We start from the raw sequence: 18194 nt of genomic DNA on the forward strand, positions 1-18194 counted from the left end.
ACACGCATCAGGTGTTGTACACAGTATGTCTTTTATCATTGCTCTGATTATGAAAACATACTAAAAGCAAAGAATCTCAAACGAAAATATCAAGATTGTTGGTTGTGTCAAGAGGTTGTAGGCTCATGCACTTAATATTTGAATAAATTAATATAATGTAGTACAAAGTTAATCTGTAATAGATAATGTAGGATATAATCTGTAATGAATGAACAAAATCTTACCTACATAACTTGATTAACTACATATTAGTTTACAATATTTAGCTGAGCTGAAGAACACATGACACTGTTGGACAAGTCAGCCACGCACAGAAGTAATGGGGAACATTCAGTAAGACTATAAAATTCAAGTATGGATTGCAATTATCTACGTAAAACATACATGATAAAGTGGGTTACAGAAACAAATAAAAAAGCTAACATTTATAATAAAGATAACAATAATAAGAAACAACGTAACTATTTTACCGTGATAGATGTCTTTGTGTATGTATATTCAGGGTACATACAGGATATGACAAACAGTGTGTTGGACAGTATGTCCTTTTAGTTCATTGCTCTGATTAACAACCCATTTATATGCCTAACATTAGGCCTGGCAAAATATCTCAAACAAAAATACCAGGGTCCGGTTTTCTGAATACAGGTTAAACCTTGTCCTGGATTCAAAATCATTCTTGTTGGAGAGATTGTTGAAAGTATGTTATGGTCCAGGACTAGGCATAATCTGGATCTGTAAAAACAACCCCAAGAGTTTGGTCATGGCAATGAGTTAGTTGCAGGCTTATGCACTTGCTTTTGCGAGGGATTTGTGACTGTTCCAAAATAGAGCAGCAGGTAGCCTCGGGGTTAGAGTGTTGAACCAGCAACTGAAAGGCCACTGGGTTGAATCCTGGAGCTGACAAGGTGAAAGAAATCTGTTGCTGGGCCCTTGAGCAAGGCGCTTAACCCAATTGCTCCAGGGGAGCTGGACAATGGTGACCCTGGCCGTGACCCCACTCACTGAGGGTGTCTTAGGGGCAGTTGGGATATGCAACAAACATGTTTCCATTACACACTTGTGTGCAACAGGACAAATAAGACCCCCTTCCCCAAAAAAGTATTATTATTTAATGCTATCAATGTTGGCACAGAGTTTGAAAGCCCCCAGTATATCCACTTTAATGTCTAGTAACAACAATACATGATGATTGTGATCTGGTAGATCTTGGTGTTAGAGCAGTGTCCTGAAAGAAAGCAACTGGTCTGTAGAAGAGATTTACAACACACAAAATTGCATGAATGAATGACAGCGATAGTCAGAGAAATTGTCTAAAACACACACAGATGGTACCGAGGTTAACATAAGATATGTCCTGTGCTGTTTGTCATTATCACGTAAATGAACAGGAGTCCCTAATGCTAGCAGGGATCTGGGCTTTCCTCACTGCTCTGCAATTGAACCTTCTTATGAACAGTCCTCATATGTTTTTTCAAGGTTGTCATCTGACTGAAGCATTTTCCGCAACTGTCGCACCTAAACGGCTTTTCTCCCGTGTGAATGCGCTGGTGGCGTTTTAGGTCACTTACTGAAATAAAGCCCTTCTCACAGTCGGCACACCGATAGGGTCTTTCCCCTGTGTGTACCCTCATATGCTCATTCAGTCGGTTTCGCCTGAAGCTTTTGCCACAAACGCTGCACTGGTACGGTTTCTCTCCTGTGTGAGTCCTCATGTGTGTGCCCAGGTCCCCCTTGCGGCTGAAGCACTTGCCACATTCTTTGCACCAATGTGGCCTCTCTCCTGTGTGAATTCTCTGATGCGTTTTTAAATGGTTGTTATTAGTAAACCTTTTCCTGCACACAGGGCACTTGTATGGTCTATCACCTGTGTGAGCCCTCATTGGTGCTTTCAGCTCACTGTTTGTCGCAGTGTCAAGAGGACTTTGTCCTTTCTTTGCCTGTGTATGTTTTGACTTTGACATGGTCTGAGAGTTACTGGTTGATTCTAATGCCCCACAGTCCTCTCCATCATGATTGGTTTTGATCGGTTCTGTTGAGTTGGTGGGAAGGGAGGCCCTCTTGCTGTTCTTCCCAATTTGGTAAAGGTATGAGCTCTGGGGTGAGTCCTGATCACTGGCACTTTCCACACAGGGGGGAATGAATATGGACTCTGTGTCCTCTTGATCACTCCACTCCTGTTTAGAGGGAACCTGCTCTCCAGAGACAGAGACAGTGAGCTGCTGGAGGTCTGAAAAGAAAGATGTAGAAGAGATTTAGAACTCACCATTGAGATATATCAACACTCTTCAGTTTTACTTCTTCCCCTTAGCTCGCAACACATTTACACACTAGACTCACACTGACATTACAGAGTGCAGTGAGAAGTGATCGCTATCTAATTCTGATGCCTGATTAGCTACCTAATAACAATTGAGGTTGAGCACAGTTGTCCTATGGTTGTCACAGTTGTCTAACTAGCTAGCTAATAATCGTAATAATGTTTACAGAACCATTCATCTTACACACCTGCTCTTTGTGATTCTCTATCAGGTTTGAAACCGAAATCTAGCAACAGCTTCCGTAGATGGTCGTTCTCCACTTTTGATCTGGAGACTTCTTCCTGGTACGCTGTTATAGTCTTCTCCACTGCCCCAAATATATCCACAGCCGCCGCAGTTAATCGGGCAGTAAGAAACGCATTCAACGAATGTAGTTTAGACATTTTAAGTTGAATAAAGTAATAACATTGAGCCACGGCAAAGATTAGGGATATATCTGTTAAACGGGAATAGGACGTAAACAGAGAAAAGTAAGAACATTTTGTCGTAAAAAAGTCGTAAAAACTGCCTCTGTTCTTTCATGGTTAATTCATTGGCTGAAACGTCGTAACCGACATTGCACTGCCACCTGCTGTACTGGAGTAATAGCCGTTCTTATTATAGCTCAGTGCACATAAAAAGGCCAGGGCAGAATGAGTATGGATGGATTGATTACATTTAGCACAGTGATGCTCCATATACGCATCAGCAACTGCTAATAAAGTCACTGAAACCCTTAACAAAGAGTTGCAGTCTGTTTTGGAATGGATGGCCAGTAATAAACTGGTCCTGAACATCTCTAAAACTAAGAGCATTGTATTTGGTACAAATCATTCCCTAAGTTCTAGACCTCAGCTGAATCTGGTAATGAACGGTGTGGCTGTTGAACAAGTTGAGGAGACTAAATTACTTGGTGTTGGCTAAGAGTTGAGAAGAGACTGACTGCATCACTTCTTCTTTTTATAAGAAACATTAATGTGTTGAAAATTCAAAATTGTTTGCATAGTCAACTTACACACACACACACACACACACACACACACACACACACACACACACACACACACACACACACACACACACACACACACACACACACACACACACACACACACACACACACACACACACACACACACACACACACACACACACACACACACACACACACACACACACACATGCCACCAGGGGTCTTTTCACAGTCCCCAAATCCATAACAAAATCAAGAAAGTGTACAGTATTATATAGAGCCATTATTGCATGGAACTCCCTTCCATTTCATATTGCGCAAATGAACAGTGAACCTGGTTTTAAAAAACAGATAAAGCAACACCTCATGGCACAACGCCTCTCTCCTATTTGACCTAGATAGTTTGTATGTATTGATATGTAGGCTACGTGTGCCATTTTTTAATTGATGTAGTTCTGTCTGTCTGTTAATGTTGTATTATGTCATGTTTTGCGTGGACCCCAGGAAGAGTAGCTGCTGCTTTCCCAACAGCTAATGTGGATCCTAATAAAATACCAAATACCATAACTCTCCTCGGGACCCACAAACTTTTCACAATTTTGTTGTAGCTGTGAACTAGCTCACCTGATTCACCTATTCAATGGCTTGATAATGACTCATTATTAATCGGGGGTGCTTATATTTGTCCTGACATTTTTATTGTTGTTGCATATCCCAAATCCCCCTGAGACGCCCGCAGGGCGTGGTGTCATTAACAGGGTCACCATTGTACAGCACCCCTGGAGCAATTAGGGTTGAGTGCCTTGCTCAACGACAGAGTAACAGATTTTTTCACCTAATTAGTTGACAAGTTGAATCGGGGGTGCTAACTCTGGAATAGATCAACTAAATGGAATGACTGGGGGTCGCCGAGGAGAGGTTTGAGATCCGCTGATTTACCAGACACTCTTATCCAGAGCGACTTACAGGAGCAATTAGTGTTAAGTGCCTTGCTCAAGGGTATATCTACAGATTTTTCACCTAGTCTGATCGGGGATTCAAACCAGCAACCTTTCAGTTACTGAGACAACACTCTTAACCGCTAGGCTACTTGACGCCCTGGATCATGAACGGTCACGTTTCATGAACGGTCACGTTTCTACCACGTTTCTTTCTACCACATTTCCATCTACCTGAGCAGAGTTTTGATGAAAAATAGGCTGTCATAATACCGGTCTCTTGTTAATCAAGACATATTTACTGAACAATGAGCCCTGCAACAAATATCCTTGGAGTGCAGATAGTTTACAAAAGTGGAGAAACTCCCTCTCTGCTCCCAAGTCGACAGACAGTCATTCATAAAAGTAAAACATGTTTCATATGTCTGGAGTAAGATTCTATCATAGGGACTCAGAGGGTTAGAAACGCAGTCTTTGTGCTATATAAAAACAACAGCAATGTGACTTTTCATGTTGATCATTCTTTTATTGATACTAACATAAATCACCAACAACGACCGAAAGGTACAGACAGGTAAAGGTTAACTTTGAGGTGAAAGTTACAAATGGGCAATGTATAAAAATAAGTGAATAAAAATTAACATTGAATGTGAACATTGAAACATCAAAACAATATTGCTGAAACATGCATTGCACTACACAGATTTCTCCCTGTGTATGTCCCATCTTGAGTTCTCATATCTTCTCTCATGGAACAGCACTTGCCGCAGATGAGTGTGTCATCATGTGTTTCTTCAGGGTTACATTGAGCCTAAAGCATTCGCCACAATCATGACATCGATACGGTTTCTCTCCCGTGTGAGTCCTCATGTGCTCTGTCAGTTTTTCCTTTCGGTTGAAGCACTTCCCACAATCTTGGCACTGATGCTGTTTGCCTCCTGTGTGAACTTCTTGCATGTGGCGGCTTAGATTTAGAACACCTAATCCACACACAGCACACCTGCACAATGACTTATTCCCTGTGTGACTCGCCATATGCGCTCTCAGGTTTCCTTGCAGTGCGTAGCATTTGCCACATTGCATACAGCTGTATGGTTTTGCTCCACTGTGGGATGTCATATGGTCTGTCAGGTGCTCCTTCCGCGTGTAGCATTTCCCACATACATTGCATTGATGTGGTCTCTCTCCTGTGTGGAGCTTCTTGTGACGACTTAAGTGACTTGGAAATGTAAAGCATCTGGCACAGAAAGGGCACTTGTGTGGCTTCTCCCCTGTGTGTGTCCTCATGTGAAGTATCAGTCTCGTGTTTAGACCGAAGCGTTTGCCACATTCATGGCAGCAGAACGATTTCTCCCCTGTGTGAGTTAGCATATGCATCGTTAGGCTATTCTTGCGGTTGAAGCATTTACCACAGTCTTTGCACTCGTATGGTTTCTCACCTGTGTGAGTTCTCTTGTGGATTTCCAAATGACAAGGTCTGTCATAGGTTGCTGTGCACTCGGTACAACTGTAGAGCCTCTTCCTTGTGTGAAGCCTCAATGGCGTTTTCAACTCACTGGTTGTCTTGCCCTCGGTGCAGATGGAAGACCTTTGTCCTTTCTTTAACCGTGTTCTCTTCATTTTGAGAGGCTTTAAATGTGTGAGGGGAGTGTCACTGGTTGATTCTGATATTTTGTTGTCCTCTCCATCTGGATTTGTTTGGATCGGTTCTGCTGCAATGGTGGGAAGGGAGTTCTTCAGAGTTTGGTAAAGTCGTGAGCGCTCGGGTGAGTCCTGATCACTGTTGCTTTCCACACAGGGGGAAATGAATATGGACTCGATGATCTCTTGATCGCTCCACTCCTCCTCACAGTGCTGCTGCTCAGGGGGAACCTCATCTCCAGAAACAGTGAGAGTGAGCTGCGGGGGGTCTGGAAAGAAAGATATGAAATAACTTTAAAATAAAAATCTATACATTTCAATAAATAATCACCCTCTGTGACTTGAGACTGTAGTGACATCATTTATTAGCTAATGTTAGCATAATTTACATACACAGGGTTATATATGTGCTTTTATTGACGCTGGTGTATTTGAGCCAGGTGCCCCATTCAAATTCCACGGCAAAGTCGGCACAAAACAAAAGTGATTAATTAGCACGTAGATTAGGATTCTGTGTTTTCACATGCAAACGTTTAATCTGCCCTACAAACTAGATTGAAATGTCTAACATATTTAATGGAACAGAGAGGCTGTATGTTTCTGAACGATGCACCATGCTGGTTTGTCGACAACATGACCGAGCGGCGCAGATTACTGTTCCATTTGAAACGGGCGCTCCTCCCTCACCACTTTCGCCTGTTCACGTCACGGGCCATAGACCGGTGCCCCGGCTCAGCATAATCGAATCCGCTCAATGAGTGACGTATTTAAAGTGCAGTGACCCTGCTGACAGCGTTCCCAAATCCATAACTTAACGTAGCAGGCGTAAAATAAACTAAATCACATACAGTACATACTGGTATTGATAAGTATTCAAATAAATGTCAGTGGATTTAAACGTGAGCTTGTCCGAGGTGTCGCTCGACGACAATTGCATTGGAGCGCTGCGATTGGTTGCCAAATATTCGGTGGCGGGGCTTAACGAAGAGTCAACACTAGTGTGTAAATACACCAGTGTTGCCAAAAGCAGCTAATGGCAAGCTTGTTGATAGTTTACCTGCTTTGTGTAATTTTACATCGGGAATTAAAACCGAATCCAGCAGCCTCTGCAGGCGTTGATTCTCCTCCTTTGAACGAGAAATCTCATCCTGGTACTCGGCAAACGCGTTTTCCACTGCCACGGATATCTCTACGGCCACTGTTGTTAATCGGTCGGAGAAAAACGCTTGCAACAACTGTAACTTGGCCATTTTTTGTGGAATGACGGTCGAGGGAGATTCGTTCAAGCAACACTTCCTGGGAGGAACTGCGCCTAGAACCACAGAGTAAGAGCTGACTGTGTTCATTGGCTGAAAAGAGCTAAACATAAATTGTGTTGCCGCCACCTGGTGCTTGTACTGGAGGAGCGCACGTGAACCAAACCAACCCTCTCTGTGCGCAAACAACATTTTAACAAATACAGTACAGCCTGAGTTGCCATGTCCGAGGTTTTCCTGGATGTTTGGCTACAATTATAGACATTTTCGGGAATTTGAATCTGGATTGGCTATCCCCGGCCTCAGATCAATTGAAGAGTATATGTATTGATTTTAATCAGACTCAATTGATCTCAAAACCCACACAGCTAAATGTGAAAAACCCTGTTAACTCTTCATTGATTGATTTAATTCTTACAAATAACCCCCACAAATATTTGTCTAGTAGAGTATTTGCATATGATCTCAGTGATCTTTGTCCCATAGTATGTATTAGTTTACGAAACAGAAAAATACTAATCCTTGTTTAATTAAGAAGATAAATTGCAAAAAGTTTTCTAATCAAGTTTTTTTAATGACATGTTCTACTCTGATTTAGCCACTGTCGTCTGTATTCCTAACCTTGAATTGGCTCTTGAAAATGTGTCCTCCATATTTATTCCTCTGGCAGATAAACACATCTCTTTTAAACAATTCAGAGTCAAAGATAGATCCCTTGGTTTTCTTCTGAATTATCTGAGTATATTCAGAAGATAAATAGTGGGCTAAAGCAAGATAACCTGACTCTGTGGTGGACTGGCAATCTTTCAGACAATTGAGAAACTGATGTACTATCTTGATGAAGACAGCTAAATCAACCGCTTTTCAAGCTCTATCTCACCATTTTAGAAAACAGTAAACTGAAGGGTACAAATTCCTCTTCTTTCCTGCCTAAGAATGCAGGTAAAACTAAGTATATGTTGTTCTCTAGAGCGCATAAAAATAAGTCTGATTTTAGCATATGTACTTTGGATGTTGTCCATATTGATTGTGTCCGTGCTTATGTAACGGATGTGAAATGGCTAGTTAGTTAGCGGGTACGCGCTAGTAGCATTTCAATCAGTTACGTCACTTGCTCTGAGACTTAAGTAGTGTTGCCCCTTGCTCTGCAAGGGCTGCGGCCTTTGTGGAGCGATGGGTAACGATGCTTCGTGGGCAACCGTTGTTGATGTGTGCAGAGGGTCCCTGGTTCGCGCCCGTGTCGGGGCGAGGAGACGCCGTAAAGTTAAACTGTTACATTGATGCTGTTGACCCGGATCACTGGTTGCTGCGGAAAGGGGGGTGAGTGTAACGGATGTGAAATGGCTAGTTAGTTAGTGGGTACGCGCTAGTAGCATTTCAATCAGTTACGTCACTTGCTCTGAGACTTAAGTAGTGTTGCCCCTTGCTCTGCAAGGGCCGCGGCCTTTGTGGAGCGATGGGTAACGATGCTTCGTGGGCAACCGTTGTTGATGTGTGCAGAGGGTCCCTGGTTCGCGCCGTGTCGGGGCGAGGGGACGCTGTAAAGTTAAACTGTTACACTTACAAATATCTGGGCATCTGGATAGATGAAAAGCTGTCTTTTAAAAAGCATATTGATGAGTTAAAAATGTGCTTCTTCTATAGAAATATATCTCTTGCCTCTCGCTAAATAATAGAAAGCAGATTATTCAGTTAACATTCCTATCGGCCTAGACTATGGCGACATCATCTATATCAGGGGTGTCAAACTCAAATACCCAGTGGGCCAAAATGTAAAACCTGAACAAAGTTGCGGGCCAACATTGAACAAATGAACCTTTTAATATGGACCCAAACAAGTTTTGCTTTAACATTGAATATGGAACAAGCATCGCTTATTACCATACAATATATAATTTAATAGTGGAGACATGCAAAATCGAATTTCAAATGAAAAAACACATCAATGGCATTCATTTATTAAATAAGTAAAAATCGTATGCCTCTTTTCTATTTGCAGCCTTCTGATTTAAATACCAAAATAAACTTCTTTTTTTTTTACTTCAGCGTGTCGTTGCACTGGAGTTCAATCAGCTCCATTTGGATGTTGGTTGGTGCATTTTCCACATCAACTGCGAAGGGATTACTAAGCAGTTCAAACCTACATTTCTGGACATCGAAGTCGGCAAATCGCCGGCTAAACTCAGCGGCGAGAACACTGAGTTTTTCAGCAAACTGTGCGCATGGGAACACGGCGGTAGAGATTCATCATGCACTTTTTCACGAACTCTCCCTCATTAAAGGGCCGGGCTGATTTTGCGATCTCTGCTGCCACTATATAACTAGCCTATACAGCAGCCTCACTTTGTGATGTGGCTTTTCTTCTGTTGTGAAACCAAACGTTTCTCCCACTTGTCCAGAAAGCTCCTGTTTTCTGCCTTTCTTTTCGCCATTTTTGGGAAGGGATAGCGCGCTGACAATGGTAGCGTCTATGTTGCTATGACTACTGTCACAGAGAAGTGGGCGTTTCTGGGTCCTGTCCTGATTGGCGCGCGAAAACAATAGCAGAGCATTATGGGATTCGTAGTATTGAATGCGCTGTATAAATGCGCTGTATAATACCGGCGGGCCAGCTCTAATAGTAATTTGGTATTGTCTCGCGGGTCAAATATAATTACACAGAGTTTGACACCCATGATCTATATGAACGCAGCTGCCAATTCATTAAAGCCGTTAGATGCAGTTTATCATAGCACAATGCGCTTTATTACGGGTGACGATTTTAGTACTCATCACTACATTCTCTACCAGAAAGTTGGTTGGCCTTCAGATGTCACATAGGTTGATACATTGCTATGTTTTCATTTATGAATCCCTTTTATTTAAAAAAGTCCCACTGTAGCTAACAACTTTACCATTCAGCCATCAGATTTGCCACCAATGCTCCGTATAGGACACATCACTGCACTCTATACTCCTCTGTAAACTGGTCATCTCTGTATATCCGTCGCAAGACCCACTGGTTGATGCTTATTTATAAAATCATCTTAGGCCTCACTCCCCCTGTCTGAGATACCTACTGCAGCCCTCATCCTCCACATACAACACCCGTTCTACCAGCCTCTTTCTGTAAGAGGTACCCAAAGCACACACATCCCTGGGTCGCTCCTCTTTTCAGTTCGCTGTAGCTAGTGACTGGAACGAGCTGCAAAAAAACACTAAAACTGGATCTCTTCATTCAAAGACTCAATCATGGACAGACACTCTTACTGACAGTTGTGGCTGCTTCGCCTGATGTATTGTTGTCTCTACCTTCTTGCCCTTTGTGCTTTTGTATTTGCCCAATAATGTTTGTACCATGTTTTGTGCTGCTACCATGTTTTGCTGCTGCCATGTTGTTTTGCTACCATGTTGTCATGTTGTTTTGCTACTATGCTGTGTTGTCAAGTGTTGCTGCCATGCTATGTTGTCTTAGGTCTCTCTTTATGTAGTGTTGTGGTGTCAGTACAGTATTACATTTTATCCCAGCCCCCGTCCCCGCAGGAGGCCTTTTGCCTTTTGGTAGGCCGTCATTGTAAATAAGAATTTGTTCTTAACTGACTTGCCTAGTTAAATAAAGGTTAAATGAAAAAATAAAACTTGTGTCGCCTACCTGGGCTTGGCAAACATATTTCTTAAGTTTATTGTTGTAGCCTTGTGTTATTATGCAATTGTTAATGGCCATGTTTAGTTAAGTAAATTGGATTTATCAAAGCTCTATCGTAATTACCGATCAGTTGTTAGAACCCATTAGATTAACAGTAACAGTCAGATTAGGCTACAGGTTAAAAAAACTACAAAAACACTGGCAGTTGTTGACAGGAATATTCAGTTCACATACATATTATTAATATTTAATTCAGTGATTGATATTACGACCCTTTCCTCAGTAGCCTTTTCCAGCAGCCTATTGGGAAACAAGCACTTCTTACCTCAAAATCGCCTTGATATTCACGTTGAATAAATTAGTCTGTCAATTTGAACTAAACAAACTGCTAAATCATTCAGTCTACATCTTGCTTTGGCTACTGTAGGCTATCTGAAATTAGATGTAGTCCTATCAGGGGCTATAGGCTACCTGCAACTAGCTAAGCAAAACATGGCAAATTACAATCATAAACCCAGATTGTAGTCTGTAGCCTATACCTATTGAAATGACAAGTCAATCTCGCAAATGGACCATTTCTAACTGTGTAGTCTTAACATCTCAAATCAAATTTGGTCACATACACGTGTTTAGCAGATGTTCTTGCGGGTGTAGTAAAATGCTTGTGCTTCTAGTTCTGACAGTGCAGCAATATACAAGTAATATCTAAGAATTTGACAACAAATACGTAATACACACAAATCTAAGTAAAGGAATGGAATCTCTACAACCCATGGATCCAGGCCAGGGGCAGTAGATACCACCATCTCTACAACCCATGGATCCAGGCCAGGGGCAGTACCACCATCTCTACAACCCATGGATCCAGGCCAGGGGCAGTAGATACCACCATCTCTACAACCCATGGATCCAGGCCAGGGGCAGTACCACCATCTCTACAACCCATGGATCCAGGCCAGGGGCAGTAGATACCACCATCTCTACAACCCATGGATCCAGGCCAGTGGCAGTAGATACCACCATCTCTACAACCCATGGATCCAGGACAGGGGCAGTACCACCATCTCTACAACCCATGGATCCAGGACAGGGGCAGTAGATACCACCATCTCTACAACCCATGGATCCAGGACAGGGGCAGTACCACCATCTCTACAACCCATGGATCCAGGACAGGGGCAGTACCACCATCTCTACAACCCATGGATCCAGGACAGGGGCAGTAGATACCACCATCTCTACAACCCATGGATCCAGGACAGGGGCAGTACCACCATCTCTACAACCCATGGATCCAGGACAGGGGCAGTAGATACCACCATCTCTACAACCCATGGATCCAGGACAGGGGCAGTAGATACCACCATCTCTACAACCCATGGATCCAGGCCAGGGGCAGTAGATACCACCATCTCTACAACCCATGGATCCAGGACAGGGGCAGTAGATACCACCATCTCTACAACCCATGGATCCAGGCCAGGGGCAGTAGATACCACCATCTCTACAACCCATGGATCCAGGACAGGGGCAGTAGATACCACCATCTCTACAACCCATGGATCCAGGACAGGGGCAGTACCACCATCTCTACAACCCATGGATCCAGGACAGGGGCAGTACCACCATCTCTACAACCCATGGATCCAGGACAGGGGCAGTAGATACCACCATCTCTACAACCCATGGATCCAGGCCAGGGGCAGTAGATACCACCATCTCTACAACCCATGGATCCAGGACAGGGGCAGTACCACCATCTCTACAACCCATGGATCCAGGCCAGGGGCAGTACCACCATCTCTACAACCCATGGATCCAGGACAGGGGCAGTAGATACCACCATCTCTACAACCCATGGATCCAGGACAGGGGCAGTAGATACCACCGCCTTTCTAACACCGGGGATGACATATCTGCAGGTTAGTCGCTGTCATTGTCATAGCTTGTACTGTAGTGTACCAACGGCTCATTTCTACCACAACAGAATGACGACTGAGATTCCAACACGCAGGGTTTCAATGCTCTTGGACAACAGAAAAGCGTAGACCATTGAGACATGATGATGGTGTCTAAGATGTATTGTGTGCTCTCTCTGATGTTGAACCAGAAGTGCACCACATGTTGCTCATTCTGGTTAGTGTTGCATGATTAAGCTATTCACACACGGAAATAAAATCGTTTTTTAAGCCTGTGTGATGGTCTCCTCTCGGTGTAGCGATCACTGTCTGTCTTGAACTGTGTTGATTATTATCTAGCATGATTATGGAGCTAGCTGCTGTCTTTTTTTTATTTATTTTTATCCCATTTTCTCCCCAATTTTCGTGGTATCCAATCGCTAGTAATTACTACCTTGTCTCATCGCTACAACTCCCGTACGGGCTCGGGAGAGACGAAGGTCGAAAGCCATGCGTTCTCCGAAGCACAACCCAACCAAGCCGTACTGCTTCTTAACACAGCGCGCCTCCAACCCGGAAGCCAGCCGCACCAATGTGTCGGAGGAAACACCGTGTACCTGGCCCCCTTGGTTGGCTCGCACTGCGCCCGGCCCGCCACAGGAGTCGCTGGAGCGCGATGAGACAAGGATATCCCTACCGGCCAAACCCTCCCTACCCTGGACGACGCTATGCCAATTGTGCGTCGCCCCACGGACCTCCCGGTCGCAGCTGGCTGCGACAGAGCCTGGGCGCGAACCCAGAGACTCTGGTGGCGCAGTTAGCACTGCGATGCAGTGCCCTAGACCACTGCCCCACCCGGGAGGCCCCCGCTAGCTGCTGTCTTAACAGCACAAAAAACACTCTATTACAACTGACTGTTCATTTTTATTCTCAGGTTTCTCTCCTCAGTCTGTATCCAGAGAGTCCCTCATCTTTGGGCCAGGATAAGGATCTTAGACCTTGTCCTTGGTGTGGTTTTGGACCAACTCTGTTTCTGTAAAGAAGACACCTTGTCTGCATCATCACATGGCCAACTGACAGCCAACGGACTGCCTCTGGCCTCCATGTCTGTGTCTGTCTGCTTAGAGGACTGACTGACTGTTCTGAGACCTGACTGCCTCTGTCCTCCATGTCTGTGTCTGTCTGCTTAGAGGACTGACTGCCTGTTCTGAGACCTGTTGTTCCACATTCCACTGACTCATTCCACAGCAGAACCACGGCTGATTAGGATGTTACAGGACAAAGAGAGACTGATCTGTTAGTAGACACTACAGCACCCACAAAGCATTGCAGCTTCCCTTACTGACAGTTGTAGGCCTACTTGCACTGCCTGCTTTTATTACTGTCTACCTCAAGGTCATTTTTTCTGTGAGTTAATGTTCTGTAAATACTCCCAGGTTTGGTGTTTCAGATGTTTATGGTCTATGTTACTAGTTTTACTCTGTGTGCAGTTGGGGGTTTTGTTCTCCAGGAAATTGCAGCTTGTGGAAAATATCACACAATTTACTGCTGACAAATTTGACATTTATATTTTTATTTTCTGTTGTTACATGTTCTGTTTCTGGATAATAAAGTATACTTTGAATATCATATTTATGGATTCTCATTGGTTATAGAAAATAACGACGTTCAATATTCGTTTTCCCACTGTAGTCCCTTAAATGGCCACATGGGGTCATCATTGTGCTAACTTGAGTTCAAAGAAGTGTGTGCGTTTTCTAAGAGCTAGACAGAGAGTGAAGGAACACATTACCACCAACACAACTAGAAAATCAACTGCTTCTCATTATTCACTACTTATAATTCACATATGAGTGAAGCTGTGTACATAGTTTAGTTTCAGGCCTTGTGTATCTTATTGTCTCTTCTGTACAGCATTTTGCTACACCCACAGTAACGTGTATGCGACCAATACAATTTGATCCCTTGGCCAGTCCAACTGACACACAGTGATTAAGGAAAGGGAGTCATTCAATAAAAACGTGAAGAGGGATGTGTGTATTACCGTCATAAAACTACAGTGGTGGAAAAACTACTGAATCGTCATACTTGAGTAAAAGTAAAGATACCTTCATAGAAAATGACTCAAGTAACCAGTACAATACTACTTGAGTAAAAGTAAATGCTATACATAAAATTCCTGATATTAAGCAAACCAGACACTATGATTCTTTACAATTATATTTTTTACAGACAGATAAGGGCACACTCCCACACTCACATAATTTACAAACGCAGTATTTGTGTTTAGTGAGTCCGCCAGGTCAGAGGCAGTAGGGATGATTGATAGGTGCGTATACGGACCATATTGCTGTCCTGCCTGAGCATTCGAAATGTAAGAAGTACTTTTGGGTGTCAGGGAAAATGTATGGGAGTAAAAAGTACATTATTTTCTTTAGGAATGTAGTGAAGTAAAAGTATAAGTAAAAGTATAAGTTCTCAAAAATATAAATAGTAAAGTGAAGTACTGACACAGCAAAAAACGACTTAAATAGTAATTAAAATTATTTTTACTTATGCATGGTCAGCATGATGAAAAGTGACATAAATTCTATATTAAAATATTTTTTCTTTATGGTTAGAGTTTTCATAAACCTGGGAACATAAAATAGTGGACTGCTGTTCCTTTCCACACATTACATTTTTGCCTGCGTGCACCTGTATGAATATACAGGGCCTTCAGAAAGTATTCACACCCCTTGACCTTTTCCACATTTTGCTGTGTTACAAAGTGGGATTAAAATTGATTTAATTGTCATTTTTTGTCAACGATCTACACAAAATATATAATATATACGATGTACACAACATATATAATATATGCGATCTACACAAATCTTACATTTGTAGAAAAATATATACAAATAAAACACTAATATCTTGATTACATAAATATTCAACCCCCTGAATCAATACATGTTAGAATCACCTTCGGCAGCAATTACAACTGTGAGTCTTTCTGGGTCTCTAAGAGCTTTTCACACCTGGATTGTACAATATTTGCAAATTATCCTTTAAACAATTCTTCAAGCTCTGTCAAGTTGGTTGTTGATCATTGCTGGACAGCCATTTTCAAGTCTTGCCATAGATGTTCAAGCAGATTGAAGTCAAAACTGTAACTATGCCACTCAGGAGCATTGATGTTGTCTTGGTTATTAACACCAGTAAGAAACTTGTTAGAAACTCCAGTTAGAAACTCCAGTGCCTCAGATAGTATTCAACACCCCTTGACATTTTACACATTTTGTTGTGTTACAGTCTGAATTTAACATGTTTAAAATGTAGATTTTTTTGTCACTCGTCTACACAAAATACCCAATAATGTCAAAGTGAAATAATGTTTTTATTTTTTATAAATTAATAAAAATTGTTAAGCTGAAATATCTTGAGTCAATAAGTATTCAACCCCTTTGTTTTGGCGAGCCTAAATAAATGCATAAGTAAAAATGTGCTTAACAAGTCACATAATAAGTTGCATAGACTCAACCGTGTTCAATAGTGTTTACCATGATTTTTTTGTAATGACTACCTCATCTCTGTACCCAACAACTATCTGTAAGGTCCCTCAGTCAAGCAGTGAATTTCAAACACAGACTCAACCGCATGGTGAAGTTATTAATTACACTTTGTAGTGACTGGGTGTATTGATACACCATCCAAAGATACAGGCGTCCTTCCTAACTCAGTTGCCGGAGAGGAAGGAAACTGCTCAGGGATTTCCCCATAATGCCAATGGGGATTTTAAAAGAGTTACAGAGTTTAATGGCTGTGATAGGAAAAAACTGAGGATGGATCAACAATATTGTAGTTACTCCACAATACTAACCTAATTGACAGAGTGAAAAGAATGAAGTCTGTACAGAATAAAAGGTATTCCAAAACATGCATCCTGTTTGCAACAAGGCACTAATGTAATACTGCAAAAAAATGTGGCAAAGAATTTAACTTAATGTCTTGAATACAAACTTAGGTTTGGGGCAAATCCTATACAACACATTACTGAGTACCACTCTCCATATTGTCAAGCATAATGGTAGCTGCATCATGTTATGGGCAGCCTGTGCCCGACCCACGATGCAGAAATGTAATTGTTTTGAACTCCTGTGCTATCTCCTCTGGTAACTTATTTTCTTTCCCCAGAAATGCCCAGTATTGGCTATGGGGAAATAACTCACTGTCACTTCAGCAGGAATGTCATTGGGACCCCATACCAGAACATATTACAGTTTAGGGGGACGAATGGACTGGTGTTAATCTAAGCAGCACAATGCTTTAACAGTGCAGCTCCCACAGACTCTCTGGAGATGCTGGGAGATATGAAAGTGAGAAGGCCTCGACTGATGGAAGTTAATTATGCTAATGAAACGTTTGTGTGGCGTTTGGTTCCCGGTGGTGCGTGGGACTGACTGGATATTGTGGCTCTATCTAGGTGATACAGAACAGAGGACCCTATGCTTATATCGATGTCTACTGTCTGTGTGTCTGTATGAGATTGGGGGCCCGTATATTCTCATTACCAATAGAGTTAGATGCACTGAGCAGATATACACAGTCTATTAATCCTCCATACAAAAAAAAACATTTAATTTGTTTTAAGTGGTCATTAAACGCTGAAGGATCTATGATATCTGGACCCCAACCTCACTCTAGCCCACCACTCTATGATATCTGGACCCCCACCTCACTCTAGCCCACCACTATGATATCTGGACCCCCACCTCACTCTAGCCCACCACTATGATATCTGGACCCCCACCTCACTCTAGCCCACCACTCTATGATATCTGGACCACCAACCTCACTCTGGTCCACCACTCTATGATATCTGGACCCCCACCTCACTCTGGTCCACCACTCTATGATATCTGGACCCCCACCTCACTCTGGTCCACCACTCTATGATATCTGGACCCCCACCTCACTCTAGCCCACCACTCTATGATATCTGGACCCCCACCTCACTCTGGTCCACCACTCTATGATATCTGGACCCCCACCTCACTCTAGCCCACCACTCTATGATATCTGGACCCCCACCTCACTCTGGTCCACCACTCTATGATATCTGGACCCCCACCTCACTCTAGCCCACCACTCTGATATCTGGACCCCCACCTCACTCTAGCCCACCACTCTGATATCTGGACCCCCACCTCACTCTAGCCCACCACTCTGATATCTGGACCCCCACCTCACTCTAGCCCACCACTCTATGATATCTGGACCCCCACCTCACTCTGGTCCACCACTCTATGATATCTGGACCCCCACCTCACTCTAGCCCACCACTCTATGATATCTGGACCCCCACCTCACTCTGGTCCACCATTCTGATATCTGGACCCCAACCTCACTCTAGCCCACCACTCTATGATATCTGGACCCCACCTCACTCTAGCCCACCACTCTCTGATATCTGGACCCCCACCTCACTCTGGTCCACCACTCTATGATATCTGGACCCCCACCTCACTCTGGTCCACCACTCTGATATCTGGACCCCAACCTCACTCTAGCCCACCAC

The 18194-nt window shown here is 43.0% G+C and overlaps 2 protein-coding genes and 1 pseudogene across 2 annotated transcripts; 1 reads left to right on the plus strand and 2 right to left on the minus strand.

Annotated features, from left to right (window-relative positions):
• Positions 1-95: 95 nt before the first annotated feature.
• Positions 96-2823, minus strand: LOC129849396 (zinc finger protein 436-like). The gene is made up of 2 exons (XM_055916270.1): positions 2509-2823; positions 96-2230 (listed from the first exon to the last, which is right to left on the minus strand). Exons 1-2 carry the CDS (start codon positions 2702-2704, stop codon positions 1404-1406), a joined length of 1023 nt encoding a protein of 340 aa, XP_055772245.1. The 5' UTR covers positions 2705-2823; the 3' UTR covers positions 96-1403.
• Positions 2824-4712: 1889 nt separating this feature from the next.
• On the minus strand, positions 4713-7102 carry LOC129849398 (zinc finger protein 184-like). Its single transcript, XM_055916272.1, has 2 exons — positions 6910-7102; positions 4713-6121 (listed from the first exon to the last, which is right to left on the minus strand). The coding sequence occupies exons 1-2, from the start codon at positions 7100-7102 to the stop codon at positions 4959-4961; spliced, it is 1356 nt and encodes a 451-aa protein (XP_055772247.1). The 3' UTR covers positions 4713-4958.
• A 2026-nt stretch (positions 7103-9128) lies between these two features.
• On the plus strand, positions 9129-12678 carry LOC129849399 (histidine-rich glycoprotein-like; annotated as a pseudogene).
• The last annotated feature ends 5516 nt before the right edge of the window (positions 12679-18194 follow it).

Source organism: Salvelinus fontinalis, unplaced genomic scaffold (genome assembly GCF_029448725.1).
Source record: "Salvelinus fontinalis isolate EN_2023a unplaced genomic scaffold, ASM2944872v1 scaffold_1444, whole genome shotgun sequence".
NCBI classification, from domain to species: Eukaryota; Metazoa; Chordata; class Actinopteri; order Salmoniformes; family Salmonidae; genus Salvelinus; species Salvelinus fontinalis.

Bases quoted from the DNA above. Each gene is read 5' to 3' on its own strand.
- LOC129849396 (XM_055916270.1), bottom strand. From the start codon at position 2,704: ATGTCTAAACTACATTCGTTGAATGCGTTTCTTACTGCCCGATTAACT. The intron at 2,231-2,508 runs GTGTGTAAGATG...CTTTCTTTTCAG, and splicing joins TAGAGAATCACAAAGAGCAG to ACCTCCAGCAGCTCACTGTC.
- LOC129849398 (XM_055916272.1), bottom strand. From the start codon at position 7,102: ATGGCCAAGTTACAGTTGTTGCAAGCGTTTTTCTCCGACCGATTAACA. The intron at 6,122-6,909 runs GTAAACTATCAA...CTTTCTTTCCAG, and splicing joins TGTAAAATTACACAAAGCAG to ACCCCCCGCAGCTCACTCTC.